Source organism: Maudiozyma barnettii (assembly GCF_903064755.1).
Source record: "Maudiozyma barnettii strain CLIB 1767 genome assembly, contig: KABA2_01, whole genome shotgun sequence".
Taxonomy (NCBI): Eukaryota; Fungi; Ascomycota; class Saccharomycetes; order Saccharomycetales; family Saccharomycetaceae; genus Maudiozyma; species Maudiozyma barnettii.
This window is the reverse complement of record NW_024545238.1, coordinates 582,494-601,376: the sequence shown is the minus strand read 5'-3', so window position 1 is coordinate 601,376 and position 18,883 is coordinate 582,494. Positions and strand designations below refer to the sequence as shown.

Sequence of the window (18,883 nt, the reverse complement as noted above, 5' to 3'; positions counted from 1 at the left end):
GAATATTGAAAGAAAAGTCTGCAATGTAGTTCTTGCTATATCATACAAATTTCTGATATTTTTTTTTCCATCTAGTTGAGCTACAATTTCTAAAACCATAATAGCAACATCATTTTAATACGAAATTTGCACCTCTTAATTTTAAATATTCTTGATCTACCCCTGGTGCCATTGGTTTTACGATAAATTGATATATCTCTGAATTATGATATCTGATATTATTTGTTGGAGATTTATAAGGCCCATTCAGTCCCGTAATATCGCAATAATGTTTTGTTGGCTTAATTGAAGGTGGTGCAGATAGATTAAAAAATGTAACTTTGGGAGTCTTTCTGACATGTGAATTATCCTCATCATATAGTTGTTGTTGTTGTTCAAGGATAGCATTAATTCTTTTAGTCTCCTCAGAGATCAATTGTCTAGCACCTTTATGTCTTCTATATGATTTTTTTTGTGCTTTTTGAGGTTGCCCTGATTGTGCTTGTTCGATTTGTAATTTCTTTAAAGGTTTAGCTAGAATATTCTTTTGAGCAATGGTTCTAAGAAACTCAAGTCTTAGATCGTTATTCTTATTTGGTGGTGGAGGTGGTGGTGCCATTTTTTTTAGCTTAAGCCTATTATTCTGTATCGTATTCCGTTGCCTGACTTTAAATTAAAAATTGTAAGAGTTTTAAAGAAAGTTGTTTTTACATTCATATATATGTTATTCTCAATATATTTTAAAATTCGGATATGCCTTGTTCAGTTGGAAAGAAGCCCTAACAGGGGCTTACGTACAAGACGATACAAATACAAATACAGATATACTCATTCGTAACCCTAACATAGGGCTGCTTGCGGATGCTACTTTTTCAGACCGCCACGGCACTTTCCGTTTTGGGACACTGATGTTGCGGGTAGGAACCCCATAGTAATAGATGAATTTAGAATACTATATAATGGACCAACATATATGAAGTGATTGATGCATTTTATTCCAATTTGTCGCCCATTAGAAAGAATATCAAGACTTTGAAAGAGTTTTTATGATAACACCAAGATGAATTTACCATTAAAACCATTTCTTTTGATATTTTGGTACCATTCACGTCACAAAGAGACCCCGATTGGAATTAATAGGCGGTAGTAGTTTGAGCGAAAGTACTGGCATAAAACTATCTTAGCCAAATAGCTGACACTGTATGTAAATAAATTTATAAGGTTGTCAGACAGCTACGTACACCCATACACCACTTGCAACAAAATGCTCAACGTTTTATATATTATGCAAACAAATGCTGAAGAGACAGAGACGAAGAGCTAATAAGTTGCGCTGTTTTGACAGACTGCTTATTAAATAATCGTAAAGCTGCAACTCGTTTTGAAAAATATTGAGAGAAGAGAGTACACGGCCATATTTGCCATCAACTACTTCTTATTTTGTCCTGTATTAACTTCACAGTGTATATGTATACATGCAAATATGGGTCATCGTCTTTTATTCTTATTCTTATTATGAAGAGCGGTATTGTGCTCACATTGTTCATTGAGTGAGTCGTTAATTTGTATGGGATCGCACTAGTGAATGAGTAATACATATGCCTCTTCGCCCTTTACTGGACAATATTTTTTTGTTTTCGCTATTTTTTTTTTGCTTATGTCATATTGACTTACTCAGCTATATTCCACACTACGTTTTTATATTTGCTATTTATCATGAGATCAACTTGTATTTTTATTATTTTTATAATAACAATATATTTATATATAAACCCTTGATTACTTAACTTATAGATAGTTCATTCCAGTTTTCCCCCTTTTTGTTTTGCTTAATATTGTTAATCTTTATTTGATAAATACACCAAACATAACAGTCAATCAAGTAAGTGATTTTCATTTCATTTCATTTAATTTATCTATTTCTGTTTTTATTTAGATTACGATTTTAGATATAGTAATAATAATAAAAAAATATGACTGCTTCAAAAAATTCTAATATGGATTTACCACCAGAATATATTTCTGCTGCTAACGATTTGCGTTCTGATACTTTTACTACTCCTACTGAAGCTATGATTAAAGCTGCTTTGAACGCTTCTGTTGGTGATGCTGTTTACGGTGAAGATGTAGATACTGCTAGATTGGAACAAACCGTCGCTAGACTAGCTGGTAAAGAAGCTGGTTTATTCTGTGTCTCTGGTACTATGTCTAACCAAATCGCATTAAGAACTCATTTATATCAACCACCTTACTCCATCCTATGTGACTACAGAGCTCATGTTTATACTCATGAATCTGCTGGTCTTGCTATTTTGTCTCAAGCTATGGTTGTTCCAGTCATTCCATCCAATGGTAACTATTTGACTTTAGAGGATATCAAGAGTCACTACGTTCCTGATGATGGTGATATCCATGGTGCTCCAACTAAAGTTCTTTCTCTAGAAAACACTTTACATGGTATTATTTACCCTCTAGAAGAACTGGTCAGAATCAAGGCTTGGTGTATGGAAAATGGGATGATATTACATTGTGATGGTGCTAGAATTTGGAATGCTGTCGCTGAGTCTAAAGTTCCATTGAAACAATTCGGTGAAATATTTGATTCAATTTCTATTTGTTTATCTAAGTCCATGGGTGCTCCAATTGGTTCCATCCTTGTTGGTAATGCAAAATTTATTAGAAAGGCAAACCATTTCAGAAAACAACAAGGTGGTGGTATCAGACAATCCGGTATGATCTCTCGTATGGCTCTAGTTAACGTCGACAGTGATTGGAAGGCCAATATATTGAAATCACATGCTTTAGCTCATGACCTTGCCGCTTTCTGTAAAGTTAATGATATTCCAATGGAGTCTCCAACTGATACAAACTTTGTCTTCATTGATTTGAGAGCAGCTAAGATGAATCCAGATGTCCTTGTCAAGAAAGGTCTGAAATATAATGTCAAGCTGATGGGTGGTAGAATCTCTTTCCATTACCAAGTCTCTACTGAATCTCTAGCTAATGTGAAACAAGCTTTACTAGAGGCCTTTGAGTACGCCCAGGAGCATCCATTCGATCAAAATGGTCCAACCCAGGTCTACCGTAGTGCATCTACTGAAATTGATGTCCATGGCAACGCTATTCAGGACATCAAGGGCTACAAATACTAGAAAGTATATTAAAATAAAATAAGTGAAAATTTTCTCCTATTTTTTATTAACTCTCTAGAAGTTACAATCTTTTAACTAATATAATCGTGGCATTGTCGAATAATATAGTTTATTGCATCTTTTTAAAGTATCAAATGGTATAGTTATACCGTCACAATATTGGTATAACTAAAATAATACAAATCATCATTGTATAGATTTGTTTTCCTGGGTTTCCCTTTCTTTTGAATTTACGTCGTTATTATATAACAACAACAACAAGAAGAATGTGATTCGTTTCGAAACCGTACGTGTTCAGTATTTAGAAAGTTACAATTAAAAATACAGACACATACATTACCCATACATTTGAGGATCGATGAACCATCTATGACATATCTGTCATATATTGGTTTCACCCTATTGCGGAGGGACGAAAGGCGATTGATTAGCTCCAGAGGTAGGAATGTATAGACTTTGTTTAGTTTTCTACCTACCTGTTTCAGGCGCTGCCGATTGGCCGAATATGTTCGATTTTTTTGGTAATACGATATCACCTGAAAACCATGACTACTAGTACTCATCAGCTTTCCCAAAATTTATCTATTGATTGGCAACCTGTTTCAACACAGGTCTCTAAATAAAACCAGGACGCTCCAGTCCATTAGTTGAAACCAGTAGTCGTTATCTAAAATACATACATATATACATATATAGTGTTCTCTTTATAAAGAAAGATAATATTAAAAATGTATTCAAATATTTTCAAACTAATAAAAGAAACGTTTTTAGCACCGTTTCCAGTAGCAACCACGTGAAAATAGGCACACACCCTTTTAGATAATTACCAAAGAAACTGGCGCACAAGAAAAGTGTGGGCCGTTTAACTAAGAAAACGCGTTCGAAGATCCTAAAAAAATAAAATTCGCCTCGATTATTAATGAGGATTGAGGATATTTTCATGTCTTCAAATGGGGGAAAAGATTATATAAGCACCCATTTAGAGTAGAACAGATTGTCACTACTGTTGAAACTGTTTTCTTTTATTTCTGTTATATATTATTAGAGTAATTATAAACCAAATATATATCCATTTATAAATCGCAATATGTCTAATCCGGTTGTTATCATTGGAACTGGTCTAGCAGGTCTAGCTACTGCTAACCAATTAGTTAAAACACATAATGTTCCAATTATTCTAATTGATAAAGCTGCCTCTATTGGTGGTAACTCTATCAAGGCATCCAGTGGTATCAATGGTGCCCATACTACTATTCAAGAGCAACAACAAATTACTGACTCTCCAGAATTATTTCTAAAGGATACTGTTAAATCTGCTAAAGGTAAAGGTTCCGAACCATTAATGGAGAAACTATCAAAGGACTCACATTTGGCCATTGAATGGTTACAAGGAGAATTTGACTTGAAATTGGATCTATTAGCCCAACTTGGTGGTCACTCTGTCCCAAGAACCCACAGATCTTCTGGTAAGCTTCCACCAGGGTTTGAAATTGTGTCTACTTTATCTAAATATTTAAAGAATTTAGCTGAAACTAAGCCTGAATTGGTCAAGATTCAGTTGGACAGCAAAGTTACAGATATCACTATCAATGATGAAAGAGAAGTCACTGGTGTTCAATACGAGGATAACGAAGGTAACAAGCATACCATCGATACCTCATATGTCGTCTTTTGTTCAGGTGGGTTCGGTTTCTCCAAGGACATGTTAAAGAGATATGCCCCTGATTTAATCAATTTACCAACCACCAATGGTTCTCAAACTACAGGTGATGGTCAAAACATCCTAGAAAAGTTGGGTGCTGATATGATTGATATGAACCAAATTCAAGTTCATCCAACCGGTCTAATTGATCCAACTGATCGTACTGCTGGCTGGAAATTTTTGGGTGCCGAGGCTTTAAGAGGGTTAGGTGGTATCTTATTAAACCCATCTACCGGTAAGAGATTTGTTAATGAATTGACTACAAGAGATATTGTTACAGCTGCCATTCAATCTCAATGCCCGAAGGATGACAATAGAGCTTACTTGGTGATGGGCCAAGGTATTTATGAAGTATTAAAGAACAATTTAGATTTCTATATGTTTAAGAAGTTGATCAAGAAGGTCACTTTGGAAGATGCTGTAAAGGAGTATAAGCTTCCAATTACCGCAGAAGAATTTGCCAAGGATTTAACAACTTACTCCACTTCCAAGGAGGATGTATTCGATCGTCCATTGGTTACGAAAAACTTTGGTGATTCTATCGAAACTTCTACAGAGATCTTTATTGGTGAAGTTACACCAGTTGTTCATTTCACAATGGGTGGTGCCAAAATTAATACTTATTCTGAAGTTGTAACCAAGGAAGGTAAACCTCTAGCTAAGGGTCTATACGCTGCTGGTGAAGTTTCCGGTGGTGTCCATGGTGCTAACAGACTTGGTGGTTCTTCCTTATTGGAATGTGTTGTCTTTGGTAGAACAGCTGGTAATAGTATTGCTAAAGTGATTAAGAATTAGGTAAATGCTTCTTTTTTATATCTTATATAATACAATGCAGTACTTTTAATATATAGCAAAATCGGCAACTCGTATATTCTACTTCTTGAATACTCTGGTTGATTGTGTATTCGTCCGTATCATATATGTTCTGAAAGTCCAACTTGGTATAGCTTGTGCCATTGAGTTCAAACAGCATGGAAACAACACGACATCTTTCCATTCAAACATGGAAGTTAACAATACATTAAGGATGATACCACGCCATTACAAATTGATGACCCTTATAAATTGGATTACAGTAGTGCACATAACCGACACTTACTAATAATTGTTGATATTTTAATGTATCGCAAAATAATGACACAATATAAGGATCTAAATAAATTATAGATATTTCTTTTTCCATAAGGATAACACTAACACTGTCACATTTGTACTTCGAAATCGGAGAATATATTGATACCATAACAGTTGCGGTAAATTTATTTAGCATGATAAATGACAGAAATTATGTGGAATTGAGATATCTAAAATGTCCAAATAAGAATGAAGAATTACGTAATAATTAGGTAATAACATTCCCATTAATTAGTAATTTATTACCTAATAATTTCATTACGTAAAAATTAGGTAATAATGGTTTTTACTTAATAATTCATTAGGTAATATTTTATTAAGAAAGAATTAGAGAAACAGTTTTTTGAGAAAATAAATAATATATAAAGACAGAGAATTCTGAACTTACATTCTGAGTTAGATTCTATTCGTTCTATAAATTATATACAATATAAAAAATCACTTACAAATATAAGAGAAATATAACAATTATATTTTGCTTACCTAACATTAAAACTTAAGCTACACCATTCACCTCTATACCTAACACCTTTAATAATGAACGAATATAAGTCTAACCACGGTATGTCTGCTTCAGCTCAATAAAATGCTATTAATGTCCCAGGTTTGTCTGTGTTAAACAGAGTTGCTGTTGTTAAACTGCTAATCTTTTGTAGATAGTAACGTTGGACAATGCAGCTCCAATAAACCCAATGTAGAGGGAACGAATACTACATTATGCAGTATATATCATATGTTATTATATATACGACAGTGTAGCACACTCTAAATTCTACTTATATTAGCTACCTTCACCTTCAGTTAGGTTAAGCTAATGTTAGCCTTTTTAGTGCTGCCGCTACATATTCAACAAAGAAACAGCGATTTATTGAAATAAGTTCTAATTAGTTAACAACATAGTAATAGTAATTAAATATAACCGTCTGTTATATTTTTGTCTTCAACCATCCGAGATCCCAATACAACAAAGAACTATTGTTAATCTCTAGGTAGCCAAGTTGGTTTAAGGCGCAAGACTGTAATTTTACAAGACATCTTGAGATCGGGCGTTCGACTCGCCCCCTGGAGATTTTTTTGAAACCGTTTGCAGTTTTTATCTTTTTTCACAATGGAGGTTATTAATTTTGATTTCAGGGTATATACTTATTGCGCAGATTATAATTAGATCTATCTTTCTTGTAAATTTGAGTCAAATGATAATAAGGAATGTGGTACTTTCCATTACGGCAATAGATATATTTCAAAAGATATCTGTTAAGCGCAAAATACAATACACTTATTGTGCTAAGCCATTCAGAAACAAGAAATCCTTCTATGTTAGTAATACTGCAATTGTAGGAAGTGATCACATTATAGGCGAGAAATGAGTTAAATCATTGATTATTATAATATTTGAAAGTCTTTTGAAGAAAATGCTTTATCGACCTTTTCAATAAATAACACTATCAAGTCAATATAGATTACCGAGGATTATATAATCATTAAACATCTAAATCACATATTCTGACTCTATTACCATCATAATGTGTCGCTCATTCAATATTATATCTATAAACGTACATATACTACGTCATAACAAATGACGGTAATTCCCAAGTTGTTCTCAAGGTTTTTTTTATTCTGGCCCTTGAGGTTTTGTATATTACCGCATTCGGTAATATACAAGGTATAAAAAATTAATGCTGTCTTAGCTTAAAATAGTAATCAAGCGATGATAATTATAAAATTATAAGCAATATTTCTGGGGTACGACATATCAACTTTTGCCTGTAAATGGATAGATCTTTTAAAAATTACCTTAAATACAAGAATAATGTTAAAAGATATTCAACTTTAAAGGTTAGCAATGCCCTTAAATGACATGCGGAATTGCGATGCACAATTATTTACCCCATTTTCATATTCGAATAGAAACCACAAACTTTGTGTTCTCCCAAATGGTATATTAACTTTACTAATTTCTGATCCAGATGATAAGATGTCATCGTGCTCTTTATCGGTTGCAGCAGGCTCTTATTCAGATCCGAAAGGTATTCCAGGTATCGCACATTTATTTGAACATATGCTACTTGCAGCTGGTTCAAATAAATACCCTGTTCCCGGATATTATCATGACATTATTGCAAAATATAACGGCTTTCAAAATGCTTTTACTACGGGCGAACAAACTACTTTTTATTTTGAAATACCAGTATTATCAGTAGATGGCGAAATGATTTTTGATAAAATTCTAGATATATTTGCATCATATTTCGACGATCCCATTTTTAATCCCCTAATTATTAACAAGGAGGTATATTCAATCAATAGTGAACATGAAAATAATATATCATCAATATCTAAAATGTTGTACCACGCTACAAGATTGTTAGCAAACAATAACCATCCGTTTAGTCAATTCTCAACCGGAAATATGAATTCCTTGAGTAATGTGTCCAATACTCACCTAAACGATTTACAGTCTTTATTGATTAAATATTATCGGGAGAATATTTCGAGTCATAAAATTTCATTGTGTATAAGGGGTCCACAATCGGTAAACTCATTATCGAAGTTGGCTTACCTAAACTTTGGAAAAATGCTTTGTAAGAAAGCAAGTTTAAGAAGATCTCTGAGTGCAATAAGATATCGGACTTACTCTAAACCAAAGGCGGAAAAAAACTTAGTTAAAAAGAAACTAGATGTTGAAACTTTCCACATCTTAGAAGATGTATGGAATAGTAGATTCAACAATATCACAGCATTTGATGATGGTGTCTCAAAACGTAGCAATATAATATTTGTTAAATCAAATAAATCATTTACTGTACGGTTTTTATTTCCTATCAACCTTAATAATAATAAACTACCTAACCAAGATATCAAAACATTTTCTAGAGTATGGTGTGATTTGTTTGGTGATGAGTCTAGATCATCATGTTGTCAGTATTTTATAGAAAGAGAATGGATAACAGGTTGCTTTGCCTATGTCTCTGATTTTACAATTCACGATATTGGGCTTGTATTAGAACTAGACCTAAGCAATAATGGATGGTGCCATTTGGATCAAATAACTGAAGAATTATTTTCTAGTATAATACCACAATTTACGAAAGGAAATCTTCATAAGCTATCAAAATATCTTCGAGATCAAAATTACATTGATATAATTTCATTTATTAATCAAAAAAAAATAAAGTCACCAATGGAAGAAACATCTGAAATAAGTAGTGTTTTACTAGAAAATTTAAAGGAATTAAATATTGCAAATATTTTTAAAGGTTCTTCTATATTAAGTGAAAATAGTGGTCATTCAAATATAGAAATTCTAGATGACAAAAGTCAGGAGATGGACAATTGGTGGTTGGGCCAAGCAATTTTATTTCAGAAATTCCTTACAGGTTGCATGACCATTACGAATGTACGTGTGATTGTTCTTGGAAACAATCTTCAAAAATGTGGTTTAAAGAATAGTTTCATGAAAAAATTCAAATGTGATGAATTTTATGAATTCGAATACCAAATGAAATATATTAATTATTCTAAGTTATTTGGAAAATTTGAAACAGAAATTAAAAAAAATATCGATTACCCAAGAGAGAATGAATTTATTGTCGCAGAACACAGAAATTTAACAGTTTTAAGACAAATTTTGTTGGAAACTAGTTTAAGATCAAAATATTCTTCATTAACACCAAATACAATGGAAAATCAAATATTACAATTACCGAGGCTTGTTAGTTTTAATTCCATGTATGAATTATGGGTATTAGAGGATGGGGCATTGAACCAACCTCTAGGTAGAAAAACTATTGTCACCTTTGAACTGGCATCTACGACCATTGAGCCTAGTCCCCGAAATACAATTCTTTTAGAAATCTTAGCCCAACTATTATTCAAAATTATTTCACCAGGATTATATCCAGCCGTTAAAATTGGATATGTCTATACGATAGCAGCATCAGATAGAGGTGAAGTTACTATAAAATTTACAATATCCGGTTTTGGTTCAGGGATTATCCAGGTCATGAACCATATTTCGATGGGGATCAAAAAAATATTGAAAATGAATAGCAACTCTAAACAGGATAGGGAAATGTTTAGGAAAGGCCGTATTCTCACCAGAAATAAGTACAAAAATGCTTCAATGGAAAATTGTATCAAATCCAGTAGCATTGGTCTTTTAATTGTGTTGGAGAAACATATGTGGACATTAGAAGATCGTACTGATGCTTTGGAAGGTGTCGATATGGATGAATTTCTAAACTTTTGTCAAATGTTTTTAAAAGGTGATACTAATTTTTTAACGTTATTTATTCAAGGTGATATGAGTGAGGCAGATTCAATTAATAGTTATTTGGATAAAAATATTACAGGCCATTTTTCTATTAAGAATGGTTCCCCTGGCAGTCCACATCGTGTCACAAATAAACTGTTAAGAACTATTGTATTGAAACCTGGTACCAATTATGTTCTAGAACATGATGGTGTATGTGACGATCCAAGCAATGGGATTACATTCTTTATTCAAATGGGATCTCGATATGATTTAAAAATTAGAGCTCTAACCTTTTTCAGTGGATATTTAATGTCATTAACATTAATACCGGAACTAAGAAATAAGAGACAAGTTGGATACGTAGTAATGGGTGGTGTACGAGAATTGACAGATACAATCGGGATACATATTACTATAATGTCAAGTTCTAATACAATGACATTGGAAGAAAATATTGAAGAATATTTAGAATATTTTGAGGAAGACGTACTAGGTTCTATCAATGATTCATTTTTCTTTAAAGAATATATTTTAAAATATATTCAAATTATTAAACATGATCCATCGATGTTAGAGACTAATGGTGCATCAGGAGAAACTACAAGTGGTCCAATGAATTTAATGAATGAAATTATACCTAATGTGAGAGTTGGTTCTAATGATATCTTAAATAGTTATGAAATGAATAACCATAATAAATGTATGAATAAAATAATTGATGGTGAGGTCATTTCAATTAAAGAATTGCAAGAATCTCAACAAAAAATCCTAGAGCAAATAACTTTAACGGAATATAGGAATTTTATTTGGGAGAAAACTTCTGAATATTCTGCAAAGAGAAGTAAAATTTCAATCATGATTAACAGTGTACTGTCACAGGATGCAATTAGAGAACAAGCATTATTATTACAATTGGGCGCGTTTCTTAAGATGAAAGGGTTATTGATTGAAAGTAAAGAATTAAAAGATATTGTTGAGAAAACTCATGGTAATCCATTTTTATTATTGAAGGGACTTCTGGCATCGTTCCACAACAAGAAAGAAGGTTTGAGACTATGCTCAGTCATCATGAAAGAAATATATAATTCATTAGAGACTGTGAGTTATCAGAAGCTTATCAAGACACCCCTGGGGGCCATCCAACGAGCCAGTAGCCGTTCTTTCCATCAATGTATTGAATACTCTGGGAAGAATACCCACCAAGAACGGCAGCAATGTAATCAACCAAATGAACCATCAACAATTCAGCGTATCAGAGTTCCGCCAGTGCAATTACCTGGACCTAATGCTTTCCGAAAACAAACCTCATCAATCTAATACTAATAAATAATAGTTATGGGGGTCTGACACCCAAGTCACGTGCCACAACCTGCAAAAAGAGAGCGAGATAAAATGAGCAAATAAACTCTCAATGAAAAACAAATATTTGCTCAAAAATGCTCACCACTAAAGACATTACGTGCAACACAATAAATGGCGGCAAAAAACAACTGAGAGAGAGAGAGGGGTAGCCGCTCAATTTGTCGGAGTAAGAAGAATATGCGCCATATACTGAGAGAGCACAGTAAAGTTTCCTTTTGGTTGTTAGAACTCTGTCCACCCCTCAAAGGCGTTATTAATCTAAGATCCTTTAAAGTGAACAAAAGAGCACAATCTCGAAGGGTATTTCGGTGATTATTGTAGGATATAAATTTCAATTATAATGTAAAAGGTTGCATCATCACAAGCATAAAAACCACAATTGCAGTATATTTTATTAATTTCCTTTGCACACACACATATAAATAAGTGTGCATTGTTCTACTTTTTATTTATTTCAATATTTTAATTTTCTGTATTTGTGAAAATACGATATAACCTACTGTAATCAATATTTATTTGAGTTTGGAAGTTTCAGTGAACTATTTATTTTTAATTAAGTAAAAGCCTATAAATCTGAATATGGATAGTATGTCAATGTCTATGCCTACTGGTAGCTCCATGAGCTCGATGGTAATGTCCATGTCTAGTGATCACACAATGTCAATGCCTAGTAGTAGTAATAGTCCAATGGTATCAATGGTAATGTCATCCATTTCCAGTACCGCATCGATGGTTATGTCTACAATGACTATGGATTCAAGGTATATTGTTACATCTGCTTCAACTTCTGCCATGGATATGTCACATAATCATGGCTCTTCCAGTACAAGTATGGATATGTCTAATTCCACATCATCTTCTGGTATGAGTATGGAGATGGGTATGAATTCTTATTTGACAAGAAAATATAAGGATTATCCTGTTTTATTCGAAAAATTATATGCAAAAGATAAGAAAGGTGCATTTGGGATCTTTGTATTGATCCTAGCTGCATGTTTTGTTTATAAATTTATCCTTTTTGTTAGTTGGTGTTTAGAAGTACATTGGTTTAAGAAATGGAATAGATCTAAAAAATTTAATAAGAATAATTCAAATAGCAATAAAACTATAGAGGACTATGATGACGACGATGATGAATACGACGATGAACGTACAGAGACCGAATATACAGAGGCAGGCGGTCAAATGGTAGCGTTACCAAAATTACCTAATTTAATGTTCGAGATTTTTGCACCATCTTGGAAGGATATGTTTCATGATATTGTTAGGATATTACTAATTTTCACTTCAACAATGTTGATTTATATGCTAATGCTAGTTGTAATGACATTCATTTTAACTTATGTCTTTGCCGTTATTGTTGGATTAACATTATCTGAAGTATTTTTCAATAGATGCAAAATTAGTACATTGAGAAGATGGAATATTCAACGTGAAATCAAAAAGGCAATGAATTGTCCAGGTGCTGCAAATTGTAAATGTGGTAGACATGTACAAAAACAACCAAAAAACTCATTTGATTCAACAGATTATAATGACCCTGTGACAAGTTATAATGAAAAAAATTCTAATAATGAATCTACTCAAAATAACAAGGGAAACGAGAATAAATGTGTTTGTGAACCTGATATTCATGATCAAGACAGACGCATAGAGAGAAGTATGCTTGAATCTGCAAGACAGCAGGAACAAAGTAACGATATGGATACAAATTTACTACCTGCTGAAAAATTTGCTTAATTATTTTGTCTTCTGTCCTTCCCCCATTCAAAAGACTATATCAGTTCCTAATACTTTTATATCTGTAAATAGCTAAAAAATAAGATATAGATATTCAATTCATTTGTAAACAAAGAGCAGTACATTTTCATATGTTTCTATGTAACTAAAGTTAAGTACCACATTTACTCTAGTTGTCGCTCCCTTCGTTATCACTGTGTACGTACTTACTATGTCGTAGTGCCGTCACTGAAAAATTATTGAGATTTCCAGCGAAAGTAAAAAAATCAAAAAGGAAAAAAAAATTAAACAAATAATGCCAACAGTGAAAAAGTTGGACACTGGTTAAGGACAAACAGGGTAGACTATAGCAAGTTTACTATAACTATCACTGCTTCACTATAAGAAAAGAAACAAACACTGAAAATCGTTGTATATTTAACAAGTACAATTCGATTTTGTTTACAAAAAGAACCATATTAACCATTGAACTTTGGTTGTTCTGGACTATATTTTCTTAAAATAACAAAACGAACTGTTAATAGATATTTTACAAAATTATTTGTCACTCTGTTCAAGTTTTTAATAATTTCAGCCAACCATGGACGAAAGTACAGAACTTCGTATTACTGATAACAACGACAACGTTATGAATAACGATATCGATGACAAGGCTCCGAGTAGTGAAGAAGAAGGGGAGGATGTTTTTGATTCTTCTGAGGAAGACGACAATTTAGATGATGATGAGGACGAAGCTAGAAAGGTGAAAGAAGGTTTCATTGTTGATGACGAGGATGAGGAAGATGGTACAATCTCTAAAAAGAGAAGAAAACATAAACGTAGAAACAGAGAAGATGAAGATGATCGTTTATCAGAGGATGATCTTGATTTATTAATGGAAAACGCTGGTGTCAAGCGTACAACCGCTAGTTCTTCCGGTAAACTTAAGAGATTAAAGAGAGTAGAAGGTAAAGAAGAAGAATCTTCAGAAAATGAAAAAACACAGCAAAAGACTAGTACTACATCTCAATTAGATAATATGTTTGAGGATATAGATGAAGAAACTACATCCAGAGGTAGAAGAAGTGACTCCGACTTAGAGGAGGAGGATGAAGAATCCCATAACGATAGAAGAGTTGGCAGAGGAGTTGCTCCAAAAGCTGGGATCATGGACGAATTAGACGATTTTATTGAAGAAGATGAATTTTCAGATGAAGATGAAGAGACTAGAGAGAGAAGACTAGAAGAACGAAGATTACAAAAACAACAAAGAATGAATGCTCCAACTCAGATATCGGGTCTTTCTTCTGATAAAATTGATGAAATGTATGATATCTTTGGTGATGGACACGATTACGATTGGGCATTAGAGATTGAAAACGAAGAGATGAACGAAAATAATGTTGTCGGTGGTGAAGATGGGGAGGAAGTAGATGAAAATGGTATCCCTGTACAAACAAAGAAGACTGCAGATCTACAAGATATTTATGATTTAGAAGATTTGAAACAAAATTTACTTACTGAAGAAGATATGTTAATAAGGAAGACCGATCTTCCAGAGAGATTCCAAGAACTTAGAACAGGTATCCAAAACTATGGTACTTTATCTGAACAGGATCAAGAACTAGAAAAGAAATGGGTTGCCGACAAGATTGCCTTGAACAAAAATTTCGACGCACAATATGATATGACTGAATTTAGAGAATCTATTGGTAATGCAATTAGATTCATCACACAAGATAACCTTGAAGTCCCATTTATATATGCTTACCGTCGTAATTATATTTCTTCTAAAGTAAGTGGTGGGTTTGTCTTAAGTGAAGATGATTTATGGGAGATTATTACATTAGATTTAGAATTCCAGAGCATTATCAGTAAGAGAGATTACGTTAAAAAATTCTACGAAGAACTAAATATTCATGATAGTGATATCGAAGATTATTTCCAAGGCCAAAATAGTGCATCTACTGCTGAATTGAATGCTCTTCAGGATATCCATGATTTCTTAGAGTTTAGATATTCTCAGGAAATCAACAAATCCATATCAGTTAACGAGGAGCATTCTGGGAAGAGACACTTGAAAAATTCAAGTTACGAAAAGTTTAAAAACAGTCCTCTATACCGTGCGGTTAGCGAAATTGGTATTACTGCTGAAAATGTAGGTGAAAATTTAAGTTCGTTGCATCAAATCAATACTCCAGTTGATCACCAATCCTTGAAGCCATATGAAGTCATCGAGTCTGTCATTCAAGAGAACCCTTCTGAATTGCAAATCTTCTCAACAAATATGAATTTGGCTGTGGAAACAGTGAGAAAATACTATTCGTTAGAATTATCCAAGAATATTAAGATTCGAGAAAAAGTCAGATCTGATTTCTACAAGTACTATTTGATCGATGTTGTATTAACTAAGAAGGGTAAAAATGAAATTCAAAGAGGGTCTTTGTATGAAGATATCAAATATGCCATCAATAGAACGCCGTTACACTTCCGTAAAGATCCAAATGTGTTTCTACGGATGTTAGAAGCTGAGTCATTAAATTTGATGGCCTTAAAGATTCACATGTCCTCCGAAGATCAATATACGGATCACTTGTTCCAAATTGTTTTAGAAACTACTAATACATCTGAGCTAGCAACTGAATGGAACAACTTCCGTAAAGCAGCATTCAAGGAAGCAATGAATCAAATTTTCTTTGACATATCCAGTGAAATTAAGGAAGGTTTAACCAAAACTTGTCAAAAATTAGTGGCCCTTACTGTTCGTCATAAATTTATGGCTAAACTCGACCAAGCTCCTTACATTCCAAATGTCAAAGAATCGAAAATTCCACGTATTCTAACATTGTCATGTGGTCAAGGTAAATTTGGTGCAGATGCTATCATCAGTGTATTTGTTAATCGTAAAGGTGAATTTGTCAAGGACTTCAAGATTGTAGATAACCCTTTTGACAGATCCCGTCCAGAGGCATTTGAGGATACATTAGGGAGTATTATATCCACTTGTCAACCTAATGCCATTGGTATTAATGGTCCAAATCCAAAGACAGAAAAGTTTTTCAAAAAAGTGCAAGATATAATTCAAAGGAAACAAATTGTTGATAGTAAGGGCAATTTGGTTTCTGTTATATATGTTGAGGATGAAACTGCCCTTCGTTTCCAAAATTCTAAGAGGGCACAAGAAGAATTTTCTAATAAGGCACCATTGATCAAGTACTGTATTGGTCTTGCTCGTTATATGCATTCTCCGTTGTTAGAATATGCCAATTTGTTACCTGAAGAACTGAAATCCTTAGCAATCCATCCACATCAATCATTACTGCCTACGGAAATTCTGGTACATGCTTTAGAATCTGCATTTGTTGATATTGTCAATTTAGTTGGTGTCGATGTTAACAAGGCCACTGATAATGATTATTATGCTTCAGTATTAAAATATGTTTCCGGTTTTGGTAAACGTAAGGCTGCTGATTTCCTGCAATCCTTACATAGATTGAATGAGCCATTATTAGCTCGTCAACAACTGATTACTCACAATATTTTACACAAGACAATATTCATGAACTCGGCTGGGTTCCTAAATATATCTTGGAACGAAAAGAGGCAAAAATATGAGGACTTGGAACATGATCAACTTGATAGTACAAGAATTCATCCTGAAGATTATCATTTGGCCACAAAAGTTGCAGCGGATGCATTAGAATATGATCCAGATGCTATTGCAGAAAAAGAAGATCAAGGTACAATGAGTGACTTCATAGAATATTTAAGAGATGATCCTGATCGCAGAACGAAATTAGAATCCTTGAATCTGGAGTCTTACGCTGAAGAATTAGAGAAGACGACAGGCCAAAGAAAATTGAATAATTTGAGTACAATTATATTAGAGTTACTGCATGGTTTTGAGGAATTAAGAAATGATTTTCATCCTTTACAAGGTGAAGAGATTTTCCATAGTTTAACCGGTGAAACTGAAAAGACATTTTACAAAGGTTGTGTCATTCCTGTTAAGGTTGAAAGATTCTGGCATAATGATATTAAATGTATTACAAACTCTGGTGTTGATTGTATTGTAAATGCGCAAAGACATATAGGTGCTCAAATTCAAAGAGCTGCTGGTGAGATATATGAAATTGGTAAGACGTATCCTGCCAAGATTATTTTCATTGATTATAGCGAGATATCTGCTGAGGTGTCTCTGTTGGAAGAAGATGTCGAACACGAGTACATTCCAATCAGTTACAGTAAAGATCCATCTGTATGGGACTTGCAGCAAGAATTGAAGGATAATGAGGAGGAAAGGAAAATATCCGCTGACAGAGCTCGCGCTAAAAGGGCACATCGTGTGATCAATCATCCTTATTATTTCCCATTTAATAGTAAACAGGCTGAGGATTATCTAAGATCGAAAAACCGTGGTGATTTTGTCATCAGGCAATCAAGTCGAGGCGATGATCATCTTGCTATCACATGGAAATTAGACAAAGATCTATTTGAACATATTGACATTAAGGAATTCGAAAAAGAAAATCCGTTGGCATTGGGTAAAGTTCTTGTTGTTGAAAATCAAAGATATCATGACTTAGATCAATTAATTGTCGAATATTTACAAAATAAAGTTAGATTATTGAATGAGATGACATCAAATGAAAAATTCAAATCTGGTACATCAAAGGAAGTCATCAAATTCATTGAAGATTACTCTAAAGTCAATCCTAAAAAGTCTGTCTATTACTTCAGTTTCAATTATGAGCACCCAGGATGGTTCTTTATTAATTTCAAGATCAATGCAAGTGGTAAACTTTATACATGGAACGTTAGATTGACTAATACTGGATTTTACTTAGTTAACTACAATTATCCAAGTGTTGTCCAACTTTGTAACGGTTTCAAGACATTGCTGAAATCAAACAGAAATAGAGCATAATTCTTCTACGTGTTTTGCACAGTTGCCTTTTTTGCCATAACGAAGAAATAATATTGTCTGTTTTATATTCATGACCTACAAAACCCCCATAAAAGTAAAGAAATAAAAAAGAATTCAAGAAACAATTTCCAAATATAGAAGGTACAGAATAGATGACCATTCTATCCTTATTTTTCTCTCTTTGGTTTCTTACCTAATAGACACATGTATACCTTTCATATAACCCGTTTTTACTATCTGTGTATTATCATTACAGGTTAAATTGTAATTTAAGAAAATAATAATAATAATAAAATAATAATGTATTAAGTTTAAAATCACACATTCTCTAGCTGTAATTTCACTTCCAAATTCACCTGTCTACGCTTACTGATTGGTCCTTTCATTTCTCGCTAATTTGGCCGTCTCTCGCTGTCATCTCGAGGAGCGAAAAAGGATCATGAAGTTTCGGATAACCAAGTCGTGATTATCTGGTTGTACGGTAATTTCTCTCCAATGGAAGTGCGGTTTTAAATATTGATCAAGTGGGCTGGTGGTGGCTTTACATTAGCAAGATGAGCTAAGTAAGAAGTAAATAATAATAGAATTTCACTTAATTTCAACGAAATTGTCTGACAACGGTGAACATTATTGAATTTCGTCAATGTTCA

General features: G+C 33.3%; 6 protein-coding genes and 1 non-coding gene across 7 annotated transcripts; 6 read left to right on the top strand and 1 right to left on the bottom strand.

Annotated features, from left to right (window-relative positions):
- Positions 1-109: 109 nt before the first annotated feature.
- On the bottom strand, positions 110-598 carry IES6 (Ies6p; the record flags this gene model as incomplete). The annotated part of the gene is made up of 1 exon (XM_041548203.1): positions 110-598. The coding sequence occupies one exon, from the start codon at positions 596-598 to the stop codon at positions 110-112; it is 489 nt and encodes a 162-aa protein (XP_041404137.1).
- Positions 599-1,952: 1,354 nt separating this feature from the next.
- GLY1 (threonine aldolase GLY1) lies at positions 1,953-3,131 on the top strand (the record flags this gene model as incomplete). The annotated part of the gene is made up of 1 exon (XM_041548202.1): positions 1,953-3,131. One exon carries the CDS (start codon positions 1,953-1,955, stop codon positions 3,129-3,131), a length of 1,179 nt encoding a protein of 392 aa, XP_041404136.1.
- A 1,087-nt stretch (positions 3,132-4,218) lies between these two features.
- FRD1 (fumarate reductase) lies at positions 4,219-5,628 on the top strand (the record flags this gene model as incomplete). The annotated part of the gene is made up of 1 exon (XM_041548201.1): positions 4,219-5,628. The coding sequence occupies one exon, from the start codon at positions 4,219-4,221 to the stop codon at positions 5,626-5,628; it is 1,410 nt and encodes a 469-aa protein (XP_041404135.1).
- A 1,322-nt stretch (positions 5,629-6,950) lies between these two features.
- KABA2_01S05896 lies at positions 6,951-7,036 on the top strand. The gene is given in 2 exon segments: positions 6,951-6,990; positions 7,000-7,036. It is a non-coding gene; the product is annotated as a tRNA-Tyr (tRNA).
- A 777-nt stretch (positions 7,037-7,813) lies between these two features.
- Positions 7,814-11,542, top strand: AXL1 (Axl1p; the record flags this gene model as incomplete). The annotated part of the gene is made up of 1 exon (XM_041548200.1): positions 7,814-11,542. The coding sequence occupies one exon, from the start codon at positions 7,814-7,816 to the stop codon at positions 11,540-11,542; it is 3,729 nt and encodes a 1,242-aa protein (XP_041404134.1).
- Positions 11,543-12,166: 624 nt separating this feature from the next.
- On the top strand, positions 12,167-13,327 carry CTR1 (high-affinity Cu transporter CTR1; the record flags this gene model as incomplete). The annotated part of the gene is made up of 1 exon (XM_041548199.1): positions 12,167-13,327. One exon carries the CDS (start codon positions 12,167-12,169, stop codon positions 13,325-13,327), a length of 1,161 nt encoding a protein of 386 aa, XP_041404133.1.
- A 580-nt stretch (positions 13,328-13,907) lies between these two features.
- Positions 13,908-18,233, top strand: SPT6 (chromatin-remodeling histone chaperone SPT6; the record flags this gene model as incomplete). Its single annotated transcript, XM_041548198.1, has 1 exon — positions 13,908-18,233. The coding sequence occupies one exon, from the start codon at positions 13,908-13,910 to the stop codon at positions 18,231-18,233; it is 4,326 nt and encodes a 1,441-aa protein (XP_041404132.1).
- Positions 18,234-18,883: the final 650 nt, after the last annotated feature.